The 15,596-nt window shown below is 38.5% G+C and overlaps 1 protein-coding gene and 1 long non-coding RNA gene across 3 annotated transcripts in view; one reads left to right on the top strand and one right to left on the bottom strand.

Moving 5' to 3' along the window:
- The window catches only part of qsox2 (quiescin Q6 sulfhydryl oxidase 2), an 84,182-nt gene extending 69,304 nt beyond the window's left edge, over positions 1-14,878 (bottom strand). The window contains 6 exon segments of the mRNA XM_074639725.1: positions 51-196; positions 583-673; positions 3,633-3,738; positions 4,095-4,143; positions 7,724-7,824; positions 14,576-14,878. Coding sequence (XP_074495826.1) covers positions 51-196; positions 583-673; positions 3,633-3,738; positions 4,095-4,143; positions 7,724-7,824; positions 14,576-14,810 — 728 coding nt within the window. The 5' untranslated portion in view covers positions 14,811-14,878.
- On the top strand, positions 7,724-8,185 carry LOC141770081 (uncharacterized). Of its 2 annotated transcripts, none has more exons than XR_012594441.1 (3): positions 7,724-7,856; positions 7,889-7,984; positions 8,098-8,185. It is a non-coding gene; the product is annotated as an uncharacterized LOC141770081 (long non-coding RNA). The 2 variants fall into 2 exon arrangements; XR_012594442.1 differs by having other exon boundaries at positions 7,889-8,065; positions 8,098-8,164.
- Positions 14,879-15,596: the final 718 nt, after the last annotated feature.

Below are 15,596 nucleotides of genomic sequence, written 5' to 3'. Positions count from 1 at the left end.
GTGTGTGTGTGTGTGTGTGTGTGTGTGTGTGTGTGTGTGTGTGTACTCACACATGCAGGTGTGTGTGTGATGCGTTGGGGTGCAGCAGGTAGACGGAGGGGAAGGTGGAGATCTTCAGAGCGTCCAGCAGGATGACATCAGAGCTCACAGCTCTCTTCACCTCCACACCGGAGAACTGGAGCAGGTCCAGGATCACCTGAGACAGGTAGAGAGAGAGACAGGTAGAGAGAGAGACAGGTAGAGAGAGCGACAGGTAGAGAGAGAGACAGGTAGAGACACAGACAGGTAGAGAGAGAGATAGGGAGAGACAGACAGGTAGAGAGAGAGACAGGTAGAGAGAGAGATAGGTAGAGAGAGAGACAGGTAGAGACACAGACAGGTAGAGAGAGAGATAGGTAGAGACACAGACAGGTAGGGAGAGAGAGGCAGGTAGAGAGAGAGAGACAGGTAGAGAGAGAGACAGTTAAGGGCTGTCCACACCAACTATAAATGATGTTAACAGATGGCTGAAGGAGATCCATCTGATCATCTGATGGATCAGATGGATCTGACGTTAACTGGGTCCTCTATCGTCATAGTTACCTCTCGTCCTACGTAGGAGTCTGGTTCCTCTACGATGATGGCGGTGTAGTGATCTGACCTTTGACCCAACAGAGGGAGCAGCTCCACAGAACTACAGACAAACAGACAGACAGACAGACAGACAGATTATTATAGTATGATTACTGATTGATAATTCAGCTCAAACTCAGAAGATGGAACCAGAAATATAAACGACTCCGTGATTCATCCAACAATCATTTCAACATCTTTTCTTCAAGTCTGTCGTCTATGTCGGGTTATATCGGTCTATGTCGGGTTATATCGGTCTATGTCGGGTCTGTCGGTCTATGTCGGGTTAAATCGGGTTATGTCGGGTCTGTCGGGTTAAATCGGGGTCTGTCGGTCTATGTCGGGTTATATCGGGTGATATCAGTCTATGTCGGGTTATATCGGGGTCTGTCTATGGCAGTCTATGTCGGGTTAAATCGGGGTCTGTCGGTCTATGTTGGGTTATGTCGGGTTATATCGGTCTATGTCGGGTTATGTCGGGTTAAATCGGGTCTGTCGGTCTATGTCGGGTTATGTCGGGTTAAATCGGGGTCTGTCGGTCTATGTCGGGTTATGTTGGGTTATGTCGGGTTATGTTGGGTTATGTCGGGTGATATCGGTCTATGTCGGGTTATGTCGGGTTAAATCGGGGTCTGTCGGTCTATGTTGGGTTATGTTGGGTTATGTCGGGTTATGTTGGGTTATGTCGGGTGATATCGGTCTATGTCGGGTTATGTCGGGTTAAATCGGGGTCTGTCGGTCTATGTCGGGTTATGTTGGGTTATGTCGGGTTAAATCGGATTATGTCGGGGTCTGTCGGTCTATGTCGAGTTATGTTGGGTTAATGTATGTTGGGTTATGTTGGGTTATGTCGGGTTATGTCGGGTTGTGTCGGGTTAAATCGGGGTCTGTCGGTCTATGTTGGGTTATGTCGGGTTATGTCGGGTTAAATCGGGGTCTGTCAGTCTATGTCGAGTTATGTTGGGTTATGTCGGGTTAAATCGGGGTCTGCCGATCTATGTCGGGTTATGTTGGGTTATGTCGGGGTCTGTCGGTCTATGTCGGGTTATGTCGGGCTAAATCGGGGTCTGTCGGTCTATGTCAGTCTATGTTGGGTTATGTTGGGTTAATGTATGTTGGGTTATGTCGGGTTAAATCGGGGTCTGTCGGTCTATGTTGGGTTATGTCGGGTTATGTCGGGTTAAATCGGGGTCTGTCAGTCTATGTCGAGTTATGTTGGGTTATGTCGGGTTAAATCGGGGTCTGCCGATCTATGTCGGGTTATGTTGGGTTATGTCGGGGTCTGTCGGTCTATGTCGGGTTATGTCGGGCTAAATCGGGGTCTGTCGGTCTATGTCAGTCTATGTTGGGTTATGTTGGGTTAATGTATGTTGGGTTATGTTGGGTTATGTCGGGTTAAATCGGGGTCTGTCGGTCTATGTCAGTCTATGTTGGGTTATGTTGGGTTAATGTATGTTGGGTTATGTCGGGTTAAATCGGGGTCTGTCAGTCTATGTTGGGTTATGTCGGGTTATGTCGGGTTATGTTGGGTTATGTCGGGTTAAATCGGAGTCTGTCGGTCTATGTTGGGTTATGTCGGGTTATGTCGGGTTATGTTGGGTTATGTCGGGTTAAATCGGGGTCTGTCGGTCTATGTTGGGTTATGTCGGGTTATGTCGGGTTAAATCGGGGTCTGTCGGTCTATGTTGGGTTATGTCGGGTTATGTCGGGTTATGTCGGGTTAAATCGGGGTCTGTCAGTCTATGTTGGGTTATGTCGGGTTATGTCGGGTTATGTTGGGTTATGTCGGGTTAAATCGGGGTCTGTCGGTCTATGTTGGGTTATGTCGGGTTATGTCGGGTTATGTTGGGTTATGTCGGGTTAAATCGGGGTCTGTCGGTCTATGTTGGGTTATGTCGGGTTATGTCGGGTTAAATCGGGGTCTGTCGGTCTATGTTGGGTTATGTTGGGTTAATGTATGTTGGGTTATGTCGGGTTATGTCGGGTTAAATCGGGGTCTGTCAGTCTATGTTGGGTTATGTCGGGTTATGTCGGGTTATGTTGGGTTATGTCGGGTTAAATCGGGGTCTGTCGGTCTATGTCGGGTTATGTCGGGCTAAATCGGGGTCTGTCGGTCTATGTCGGTCTATGTTGGGTTATGTTGGGTTAATGTATGTTGGGTTATGTCGGGTTAAATCGGGGTCTGTCGGTCTATGTTGGGTTATGTTGGGTTAATGGATGGATGGGTTATGTTGGGTTATGTCGGGTTAAATCGGGGTCTGTCGGTCTATGTCGGGTTATGTCGGGCTAAATCGGGGTCTGTCGGTCTATGTCGGGTTATGTCGGGCTAAATCGGGGTCTGTCGGTCTATGTTGGGTTATGTTGGGTTAATGTATGTTGGGTTATGTCGGGTTAAATCGGGGTCTGTCGGTCTATGTCGGGTTATGTCGGGCTAAATCGGGGTCTGTCGGTCTATGTCGGGTTATGTCGGGCTAAATCGGGGTCTGTCGGTCTATGTCGGTCTATGTTGGGTTATGTTGGGTTAATGTATGTTGGGTTATGTCGGGTTAAATCGGGGTCTGTCGGTCTAAGTTGGGTTATGTTGGGTTATGTTGGGTTAATGTATGTTGGGTTATGTCGGGTTAAATCGGGGTCTGTCGGTCTAAGTTGGGTTATGTTGGGTTATGTTGGGTTAATGTATGTCGGGTTATGTCGGGCTAAATCGGGGTCTGTCGGTCTATGTCGGGTTATGTCGGGCTAAATCGGGGTCTGTCGGTCTATGTCGGTCTATGTTGGGTTATGTTGGGTTAATGTATGTTGGGTTATGTCGGGTTAAATCGGGGTCTGTCGGTCTAAGTTGGGTTATGTTGGGTTATGTCGGGTCTGTCGGGTTATATCAGGTTATGTCGGTTCTCTGGTTCTCTCTGGTTCTGTCGGGTCTCTCTGGTCTTTCTGGTTCTGTTGGTTCTCTCTGGTTCTGTCGGTTCTCTCTGGATCTGTCGGTTCTCTCTGGTTCTGTCGGGTCTCTCTGGTTCTGGTACCTGTATGGTTCCAGTGGAGGACAGTGGTCAGGCCAGTCCAGCTTGGTGTGGTTCTGCAGGATGTTCACCATCAACTGTCTCACTGACTGGATCTCTCTGTCTGCACCTGGAGACAGACAGGAGGTGTGAGACAGGAGGTGTGAGACAGGAGGGGTGAGACAGGAGGGGTGAGACAGGTGGTGTGAGACAGGGGGTGTGAGACAGGAGGTGAGAGACAGGAGAGGTAAGACAGGACGTGTGAGACAGGAGGTGAGAGACAGGAGGTGTGAGACAGGAGAGGTAAGACAGGACGTGTGAGACAGGAGGTGAGAGACAGGAGGTGTGAGACAGGAGGGGTAAGACAGGACATATGAGACAGGAGGTGTGAGACAGGGGGTGTGAGACAGGAGGTGTGAGACAGGAGGGGTAAGACAGGACATATGAGACAGGGGGTGTGAGACAGGGGGTGTGAGAGTGTCTCACCTCTATAGGGCGTCCCTCTGTCTGTCTCTGGACTGTGAGCCCGAAAATACTGAAAAGTAAAGATAGTACACATCAGTATTATATAGTACTAGTACACAGTAAACCCAGTCACACTCAGTGTACAGTACTAGTACTAGTAGTACTCTGTAGTAGTACTCTGTAGTAGTATTCTATAGTAGTACTCTGTAGTACTCTGTAGTAGTACTCCGTTGTAGTACTCTGTGGTACTACTCTGTAGTAGAACTCTGTAGTAGTACTATGTAGTAGTACTATGTAGTAGTACTCTGTAGTAGTATTCAGTAGTAGTATTCAGTAGTAGTACTCAGTAGTAGTATTCAGTAGTAGAACTCTGTGGTAGTACTCTGTGGTAGTACTATGTAGTAGTACTCTGTGGTAGTACTCTGTAGTAGTACTCTGTAGTACTCTGTAGTAGTATTCAGTAGTAGTATTCAGTAGTAGTACTCAGTAGTAGTATTCAGTAGTAGTACTCTGTAGTAGTATTCAGTAGTAGTACTCAGTAGTAGTATTCAGTAGTAGTACTCTGTAGTAGTATTCAGTAGTAGTACTCTGTAGTAGTATTCAGTAGTAGTATTCAGTAGTAGTACTCAGTAGTAGTATTCAGTAGTAGTACTCTGTAGTAGTATTCAGTAGTAGTATTCAGTAGTAGTATTCAGTAGTAGTACTCTGTAGTAGTATTCAGTAGTAGTATTCAGTAGTAGTATTCAGTAGTAGTACTCAGTAGTAGTATTCAGTAGTAGTACTCTGTAGTAGTATTCAGTAGTAGTATTCAGTAGTAGTACTCTGTAGTAGTATTAAGTAGTAGTATTCAGTAGTAGTACTCTGTAGTAGTATTCAGTAGTAGTATTCAGTAGTAGTATTCAGTAGTAGTACTCTGTAGTAGTATTCAGTAGTAGTATTCAGTAGTAGTACTCAGTAGTAGTATTCAGTAGTAGTACTCTGTAGTAGTATTCAGTAGTAGTATTCAGTAGTAGTATTCAGTAGTAGTATTCAGTAGTAGTACTCTGTAGTAGTATTCAGTAGTAGTATTCAGTAGTAGTACTCAGTAGTAGTATTCAGTAGTAGTACTCTGTAGTAGTATTCAGTAGTAGTATTCAGTAGTAGTATTCAGTAGTAGTATTCAGTAGTAGTACTCTGTAGTAGTATTCAGTAGTAGAATTCAGTAGTAGTACTCTGTAGTAGTATTCAGTAGTAGTACTCTGTGGTAGTATTCAGTAGTAGTATTCAGTAGTAGTACTCTGTAGTAGTATTCAGTAGTAGTACTCTGTAGTAGTATTCAGTAGTAGTATTCAGTAGTAGTACTCAGTAGTAGTACTCAGTAGTAGTATTCAGTAGTAGAACTCTGTGGTAGTACTCTGTGGTAGTACTATGTAGTAGTACTCTGTGGTAGTACTCTGTAGTAGTACTCTGTAGTAGTACTCTGTAGTACTCTGTAGTAGTATTCAGTAGTAGTACTCAGTAGTAGTATTCAGTAGTACTCAGTACTAGTATTCAGTAGTAGTACTCAGTAGTAGTATTCAGTAGTAGTATTCAGTAGTAGTACTCTGTAGTAGTATTCAGTAGTAGTATTCAGTAGTAGTACTCTGTAGTAGTATTCAGTAGTAGTACTCTGTAGTAGTATTCAGTAGTAGTACTCTGTAGTAGTATTCAGTAGTAGTATTCAGTAGTAGTACTCTGTAGTAGTATTCAGTAGTAGTACTCTGTAGTAGTATTCAGTAGTAGTATTCAGTAGTAGTACTCAGTAGTAGTACTCAGTAGTAGTATTCAGTAGTAGAACTCTGTGGTAGTACTCTGTGGTAGTACTATGTAGTAGTACTCTGTGGTAGTACTCTGTAGTAGTACTCTGTAGTAGTACTCTGTAGTAGTACTCTGTAGTACTCTGTAGTAGTATTCAGTAGTAGTACTCAGTAGTAGTATTCAGTAGTAGTACTCAGTACTAGTATTCAGTAGTAGTACTCAGTAGTAGTATTCAGTAGTAGTATTCAGTAGTAGTACTCAGTAGTAGTATTCAGTAGTAGTACTCTGTAGTAGTATTCAGTAGTAGTATTCAGTAGTAGTACTCTGTAGTAGTATTCAGTAGTAGTATTCAGTAGTAGTACTCAGTAGTAGTATTCAGTAGTAGTACTCTGTAGTAGTATTCAGTAGTAGTACTCTGTAGTAGTATTCAGTAGTAGTATTCAGTAGTAGTATTCAGTAGTAGTATTCAGTAGTAGTACTCAGTAGTAGTATTCAGTAGTAGTACTCTGTAGTAGTATTCAGTAGTAGTACTCTGTAGTAGTATTCAGTAGTAGTACTCTGTAGTAGTATTCAGTAGTAGTATTCAGTAGTAGTACTCAGTAGTAGTATTCAGTAGTAGTATTCAGTAGTAGTACTCTGTAGTAGTATTCAGTAGTAGTATTCAGTAGTAGTACTCAGTAGTAGTATTCAGTAGTAGTATTCAGTAGTAGTATTCAGTAGTAGTACTCTGTAGTAGTATTCAGTAGTAGTATTCAGTAGTAGTACTCTGTAGTAGTATTCAGTAGTAGTACTCTGTAGTAGTATTCAGTAGTAGTATTCAGTAGTAGTACTCTGTAGTAGTATTCAGTAGTAGTATTCAGTAGTAGTATTCAGTAGTAGTACTCTGTAGTAGTATTCAGTAGTAGTATTCAGTAGTAGTATTCAGTAGTAGTACTCTGTAGTAGTATTCAGTAGTAGTATTCAGTAGTTGTACTCTGTAGTAGTATTCAGTAGTAGTATTCAGTAGTAGTACTCAGTAGTAGTATTCAGTAGTAGTATTCAGTAGTAGTACTCTGTAGTAGTATTCAGTAGTAGTACTCTGTAGTAGTATTCAGTAGTAGTATTCAGTAGTAGTATTCAGTAGTAGTATTCAGTAGTAGTACTCAGTAGTAGTATTCAGTAGTAGTATTCAGTAGTAGTATTCAGTAGTAGTACTCTGTAGTAGTATTCAGTAGTAGTATTCAGTAGTAGTACTCTGTAGTAGTATTCAGTAGTAGTATTCAGTAGTAGTACTCTGTAGTAGTATTCAGTAGTAGTATTCAGTAGTAGTATTCAGTAGTAGTACTCTGTAGTAGTATTCAGTAGTAGTATTCAGTAGTAGTATTCAGTAGTAGTATTCAGTAGTTGTACTCTGTAGTAGTATTCAGTAGTAGTATTCAGTAGTAGTATTCAGTAGTAGTACTCTGTAGTAGTATTCAGTAGTAGTATTCAGTAGTAGTACTCTGTAGTAGTATTCAGTAGTAGTATTCAGTAGTAGTACTCTGTAGTAGTATTCAGTAGTAGTATTCAGTAGTAGTATTCAGTAGTAGTACTCTGTAGTAGTACTCTGTAGTAGTATTCAGTAGTAGTATTCAGTAGTAGTACTCTGTAGTAGTATTCAGTAGTAGTATTCAGTAGTAGTACTCTGTAGTAGTATTCAGTAGTAGTATTCAGTAGTAGTACTCTGTAGTAGTATTCAGTAGTAGTATTCAGTAGTAGTACTCTGTAGTAGTATTCAGTAGTAGTATTCAGTAGTAGTACTCTGTAGTAGTACTCTGTAGTAGTATTCAGTAGTAGTATTCAGTAGTAGTATTCAGTAGTAGTACTCTGTAGTAGTATTCAGTATGACAACGTACCTTGAACGTCGGGTAGAATTTGATGTTGAACTCTTTACAGACGTCAAAGTTTTCCTCCTGAGCGCAGTCCAACACCCCGACCCTCACCACCTGCTGCCAGTCTGAGAGACAGACAGGTTAGAGAGACAGACAGGTTAGAGAGACAGACAGGTTAGAGACAGACAGGTTAGAGACAGACAGTCCAACACCCCGACCCTCACCACCTGCTGCCAGTCTGAGAGACAGACAGGTTAGAGAGACAGACAGGTTAGAGACAGACAGGTTAGAGACAGACAGTCCAACACCCCGACCCTCACCACCTGCTGCCAGTCTGAGAGACAGACAGGTTAGAGAGACAGACAGGTTAGAGAGACAGACAGGTTAGAGACAGACAGTCCAACACCCCGACCCTGACTACCTGCTGCCAGTCTGAGAGACAGACGGGTTAGAGAGACAGACAGGACAATGTGAGACTTGTCCTCCAGCTCTGTCCACTTGTAGTGTCCTCAGTGGACCATAGAGGGGGGCGGGGAGGAATGTCCTCACAGAGACAGCAGGTTGAGAGTGTTTATCTAACAGCTGTCTGTCTCTCTCAGAGGTCAGAGGTCAGAGGTCAGCCAGGCAGCTGGTCTCCCTTCAATTCTTCCCCACAGACACAAAGACAGACAGCTGGTTCCCACCACAGACTGGTTCCCACCACACACTGGTTCCCACCACAGACTGGTTCCCACCTCAGACTGGTTCCCACCACAGACTGGTTCCCAACTCAGACTGGTTCCCACCACAGACTGGTTCCCACCTTAGACTGGTTCCCACCACAGACTGGTTCCCACCACACACTGGTTCCCACCTCAGACTGGTTCCCACCACAGACTGGTTCCCACCACAGACTGGTTTCCACCATAGACTGGTTCCCACCTCAGACTGGTTCCCACCACAGACTGGTTCCCACCACAGACTGGTTTCCACCACAGACTGGTTCCCACCACACACTGGTTCCCACCTCAGACTGGTTCCCACCACAGACTGGTTCCCACCACAGACTGGTTCCCACCTCAGACTGGTTCCCACCACACACTGGTTCCCACCACAGACTGGTTCCCACCTCAGACTGGTTCCCACCGCTCCACACACTAAGCAACACTAACTGAGCTAACTGAGCTAACTGGGCTAACTGGGCTAACTGAGCTAACTGAGCTAACTGAGCTAACTGGGCTAACTGGGCTAACTGAGCTAACTGAGCTAACTGGGCTAACTGGGCTAACTGAGCTAACTGAGCTAACTGGGCTAACTGAGCTAACTGAGCTAACTGGGCTAACTGAGCTAACTGAGCTAACTGAGCTAACTGGGCTAACTGGGATAACTGAGCTAACTGAGCTAACTGAGCTAACTGGGCTAACTGGGCTAACAGCTAACTGAGCTAACTGAGCTAACTGAGCTAACTGAGCTAACTGGGCTAACAGCTAACTGAGCTAACTGGGCTAACAGCTAACTGAGCTAACTGAGCTAACTGGGCTAACTGAGCTAACTGAGCTAACTGGGCTAACTGGGCTAACTGGGCTAACTGAGCTAACTGAGCTAACTGGGCTAACTGAGCTAACTGGGCTAACTGGGCTAACTGCTGTTTAAACCCTAATGATGTAATGATGTAATGGTGTAATGGTTTAATGATGTAATGGTGTAATGATGTAATGGTGTAATGATTTAATGGTGTAATGATGTAATGGTTTAATGGTGTAATGATTTAATGGTTTAATGATGTAATGATGTAATGATGTAATGATGTAATGATGTAATGGTTTAATGATGTAATGATGTAATGATGTAATGGTGTAATGATGTAATGGTTTAATGATTTAATGATGTAATGGTTTAATGGTGTAATGATGTAATGGTGTAATGATGTAATGGTGTAATGATTTAATGATGTAATGGTTTAATGATTTAATGATGTAATGGTGTAATTATGTAATGGTTTAATGATTTAATGATGTAATGGTTTAATGGTGTAATGATGTAATGGTGTAATGATGTAATGGTGTAATGATTTAATGGTTTAATGGTGTAATGATGTAATGGTTTAATGATGTAATGATGTAATGGTTTAATGATGTAATGGTTTAATGGTGTAATGATTTAATGATGTAATGATGTAATGGTTTAATGATGTAATGGTTTAATGGTGTAATGATGTAATGGTGTAATGATGTAATGATGTAATGGTTTAATGATGTAATGATGTAATGATTTAATGGTGTAATGATTTAATGGTTTAATGATGTAATGATGTAATGATGTAATGGTGTAATGGTTTAATGATGTAATGATGTAATGGTGTAATGATGTAATGGTTTAATGATTTAATGATGTAATGGTTTAATGGTGTAATGATGTAATGGTGTAATGATGTAATGGTGTAATGATGTAATGGTTTAATGATGTAATGATGTAATGGTGTAATGATGTAATGGTTTAATGATGTAATGGTTTAATGGTGTAATGATGTAATGATGTAATGGTGTAATGGTTTAATGATGTAATGATGTAATGGTGTAATGATGTAATGGTTTAATGATTTAATGATGTAATGGTTTAATGGTGTAATGATGTAATGGTGTAATGATGTAATGGTGTAATGATGTAATGGTTTAATGATGTAATGATGTAATGGTGTAATGGTTTAATGATGTAATGGTTTAATGATGTAATGATGTAATGGTGTAATGATGTAATGGTTTAATGATTTAATGATGTAATGGTTTAATGGTGTAATGATGTAATGGTGTAATGATGTAATGGTTTAATGATGTAATGATGTAATGGTGTAATGGTTTAATGATGTAATGGTTTAATGATGTAATGATGTAATGGTTTAATGATGTAATGGTTTAATGATGTAATGATGTAATGGTGTAATGGTTTAATGATGTAATGGTTTAATGATGTAATGGTTTAATGATGTAATGGTTTAATGGTGTAATGATGTAATGGTGTAATGGTTTAATGATGTAATGGTTTAATGATGTAATGATGTAATGGTGTAATGATGTAATGGTGTAATGATGTAATGATGTAATGGTGTAATGGTTTAATGATGTAATGGTTTAATGATGTAATGATGTAATGATGTAATGATGTAATGGTTTAATGATGTAATGGTTTAATGATGTAATGATGTAATGGTGTAATGGTTTAATGATGTAATGGTTTAATGATGTAATGATGTAATGGTGTAATGATGTAATGGTTTAATGATTTAATGATGTAATGGTTTAATGGTGTAATGGTGTAATGATGTAATGGTGTAATGATGTAATGATGTAATGATGTAATGATGTAATGATGTAATGGTGTAATGATGTAATGGTTTAATGATTTAATGATGTAATGGTTTAATGGTGTAATGATGTAATGGTGTAATGATGTAATGGTGTAATGATTTAATGATGTAATGGTTTAATGATTTAATGATGTAATGGTGTAATTATGTAATGGTTTAATGATTTAATGATGTAATGGTTTAATGATGTAATGATGTAATGGTGTAATGATGTAATGGTGTAATGATGTAATGGTTTAATGATGTAATGGTGTAATGGTTTAATGATGTAATGGTTTAATGATGTAATGATGTAATGATGTAATGATGTAATGGTTTAATGATGTAATGGTTTAATGATGTAATGATGTAATGGTGTAATGGTTTAATGATGTAATGGTTTAATGATGTAATGATGTAATGGTGTAATGATGTAATGGTGTAATGATGTAATGGTTTAATGATGTAATGATGTAATGGTTTAATGATGTAATGATGTAATGGTGTAATGATGTAATGGTTTAATGATTTAATGATGTAATGGTTTAATGGTGTAATGATGTAATGGTGTAATGATGTAATGGTTTAATGATGTAATGATGTAATGGTGTAATGATGTAATGGTGTAATGATGTAATGGTGTAATGATTTAATGATGTAATGGTTTAATGATTTAATGATGTAATGGTGTAATTATGTAATGGTTTAATGATTTAATGATGTAATGGTTTAATGGTGTAATGATGTAATGGTGTAATGATGTAATGATGTAATGGTTTAATGATGTAATGGTTTAATGGTGTAATGGTTTAATGATGTAATGATGTAATGGTTTAATGATGTAATGGTGTAATGATGTAATGGTTTAATGATGTAATGGTTTAATGGTGTAATGATGTAATGGTTTAATGATGTAATGATGTAATGGTTTAATGATGTAATGGTTTAATGGTGTAATGATGTAATGATGTAATGATTTAATGATGTAATGATTTAATGATGTAATGGTGTAATGGTTTAATGATTTAATGATGTAATGGTGTAATGGTTTAATGATGTAATGATGTAATGGTGTAATGGTTTAATGATGTAATGATGTAATGATGTAATGGTTTAATGATGTAATGGTGTAATGGTTTAATGATTTAATGATGTAATGGTTTAATGATGTAATGATGTAATGGTTTAATGATTTAATGATGTAATGGTGTAATGATGTAATGGTTTAATGATGTAATGATGTAATGGTGTAATGATGTAATGATGTAATGGTTTAATGGTGTAATGATGTAATGGTGTAATGATGTAATGGTGTAATGATTTAATGATGTAATGGTTTAATGATTTAATGATGTAATGGTGTAATTATGTAATGGTTTAATGATTTAATGATGTAATGGTTTAATGGTGTAATGATGTAATGATGTAATGGTTTAATGATGTAATGGTTTAATGGTGTAATGGTTTAATGATGTAATGATGTAATGGTTTAATGATGTAATGGTGTAATGATGTAATGGTTTAATGATGTAATGGTTTAATGGTGTAATGATGTAATGGTTTAATGATGTAATGATGTAATGGTTTAATGATGTAATGGTTTAATGGTGTAATGATGTAATGATGTAATGATTTAATGATGTAATGATTTAATGATGTAATGGTGTAATGGTTTAATGATTTAATGATGTAATGGTGTAATGGTTTAATGATGTAATGATGTAATGGTGTAATGGTTTAATGATGTAATGATGTAATGATGTAATGGTTTAATGATGTAATGGTGTAATGGTTTAATGATTTAATGATGTAATGGTTTAATGATGTAATGATGTAATGGTTTAATGATTTAATGATGTAATGGTGTAATGATGTAATGATGTAATGGTTTAATGATGTAATGATGTAATGGTGTAATGATGTAATGATGTAATGGTTTAATGATTTAATGATGTAATGGTGTAATGATGTAATGGTGTAATGGTTTAATGATTTAATGATGTAATGGTGTAATGATGTAATGATGTAATGGTTTAATGATGTAATGATGTAATGGTGTAATGGTTTAATGATGTAATGATGTAATGGTTTAATGATGTAATGGTGTAATGGTTTAATGATTTAATGATGTAATGGTGTAATGATGTAATGATGTAATGGTTTAATGATGTAATGGTGTAATGGTTTAATGATTTAATGATGTAATGGTGTAATGATGTAATGGTGTAATGATGTAATGATGTAATGGTTTAATGATGTAATGATGTAATGGTGTAATGGTTTAATGATGTAATGATGTAATGGTGTAATGTACTGGTGAACTGTGGGAGTCTCCTGTGATTCAGGTTGGACTTCATACCTGAAGAGACACCTCTCCGTTGCCTGGCAACACGAGCTCATAACCACCTGTTAGCTTCACCAAGCTAATTAGAGATAACACCACAGAACTCTATATTACATTACATTACATTACATTACATTACATTATATTATATTATATTATATTACATTATATTATATTATATTACATTACATTATATTACATTATATTATATTACATTATATTATATTACATTATATTACATTATATTATATTACATTATATTACATTACATTATATTACATTATATTATATTACATTATATTATATTACATTATATTATATTATATTATATTACATTATATTATATTACATTATATTACATTATATTACATTACATTATATTATATTACATTATATTATATTACATTATATTACATTATATTATATTACATTATATTATATTACATTATATTACATTATATTATATTACATTATATTATATTACATTATATTACATTATATTACATTACATTATATTATATTACATTATATTATATTACATTATATTACATTATATTATATTACATTATATTATATTACATTATATTACATTATATTACATTATATTATATTACATTATATTATATTACATTATATTACATTATATTATATTACATTATATTATATTACATTATATTACATTATATTATATTATATTATATTACATTATATTATATTACATTATATTACATTATATTACATTATATTATATTATATTATATTACATTATATTAGATAAGATGATGATATAATCTTCTTGTTGATGACAGTAATAAGTGCTATATAATGCTTATTGTGGTAATAAGTGTTGATCAGAGTAACATCAGAGTCCTCTCTGCTGTCATTCAGAACTCCCTCCACTGATCTGCTGTTTCTCAGCGGCTCCGCTGCTGTGCGTTGCGACGCGGAGCTGAGATTTATCCGTGATTAACAGATTAATTAAGAGTCCATGTTGGATTGTATTGATGCCGAACTAAAGGCGGTTCTACTACAACCAGAACCCAGCCAGTGGTTCTGTAACACGGGTCGTCGTCTGACCGATCAACCGGAGATGAAGTCAATGAGCCGGATTCTGAACGGAGTCTGGTGTTGGTGTGTACAAAGGAGAAAGACCGGCACAGACCGGGAACCGAACCGAACCAGGTAGTGTGAATGTGTCTCTTTGGGGTACCTTTGACGTCCTGAGCCAGAGCCTTCCAGGTGCTGGAGTACTGGATGCAGTGACCGCACCAGGACGAGAAGAACTGGACCAGCCAGGCCGAGGACGAGTTAGAGACGGAGGACTGAAGACTGCTGCTGCTGAGGATCACCAGCTGGTCCTCCTCCGAGTACAGCCGGGAGGAGGCTCCCAGAGACCCGGGGACCAGCACCAGGACCAGCCAGAACCACGACCAGGACCACAGCATCTCTACAGAACCAGACCGGGACCGGGGAGAGACAGAGAGAGACAGAGAGAGCAGAGAGAGCAGAGAGAGCCGGGGAGACATGAGAGCAGCTGCTGCTAACTGCTAACTGCTACGTGTGTTTACTAGAAATGTGTAAGTCGGGAACGAGCCGGTTCATTGAGCCGACTCTTTTAAGTGACCGACAAGAGCCGACTCTTTTAAGTGACCGATAAGAGCCGACTCTTTTAAGTGAACGATAAGAGCCGACTCTTTTAAGTGAACGATAAGAGCCGACTCTTTTAAGTGAACGATAAGAGCCGACTCTTTTAGGTGAACGATAAGAGCCGACTCTTTTAAGTGAACGATAAGAGCCGACTCTTTTAAGTGAACGATAAGAGCCGACTCTTTTAAGTGAACGATAAGAGCCGACTCTTTTAAGTGAACGATAAGAGCCGACTCTTTTAGGTGAACGATAAGAGCCGACTCTTTTAAGTGAACGATAAGAGCCGACTCTTTTAAGTGAACGATAAGAGCCGACTCTTTTAGGTGAACGATAAGAGCCGACTCTTTTAAGTGAACGATAAGAGCCGACTCTTTTAAGTGAACGATAAGAGCCGACTCTTTTAAGTGAACGATAAGAGCCGACTCTTTTCTTTACGTTTTCTTTTTCTTTAATTAATTCAATGCAGAATGATAGGATGATGTTCTCCGTAGTGATGTTGCGTGCTGTGTCAAGGCTTCGGAGCGTGTGTCCAGTAATCCAGGAAGTTTTCGTGTATCGAGGCTTGTATTGTTTTAGACCAATGA

This window comes from Sebastes fasciatus, chromosome 6, assembly GCF_043250625.1.
Source record: "Sebastes fasciatus isolate fSebFas1 chromosome 6, fSebFas1.pri, whole genome shotgun sequence".
NCBI classification, from domain to species: domain Eukaryota; kingdom Metazoa; phylum Chordata; class Actinopteri; order Perciformes; family Sebastidae; genus Sebastes; species Sebastes fasciatus.
The sequence above is the reverse complement of the archived record's forward strand: the minus strand, read 5'-3'. Positions and strand labels throughout refer to the sequence as shown.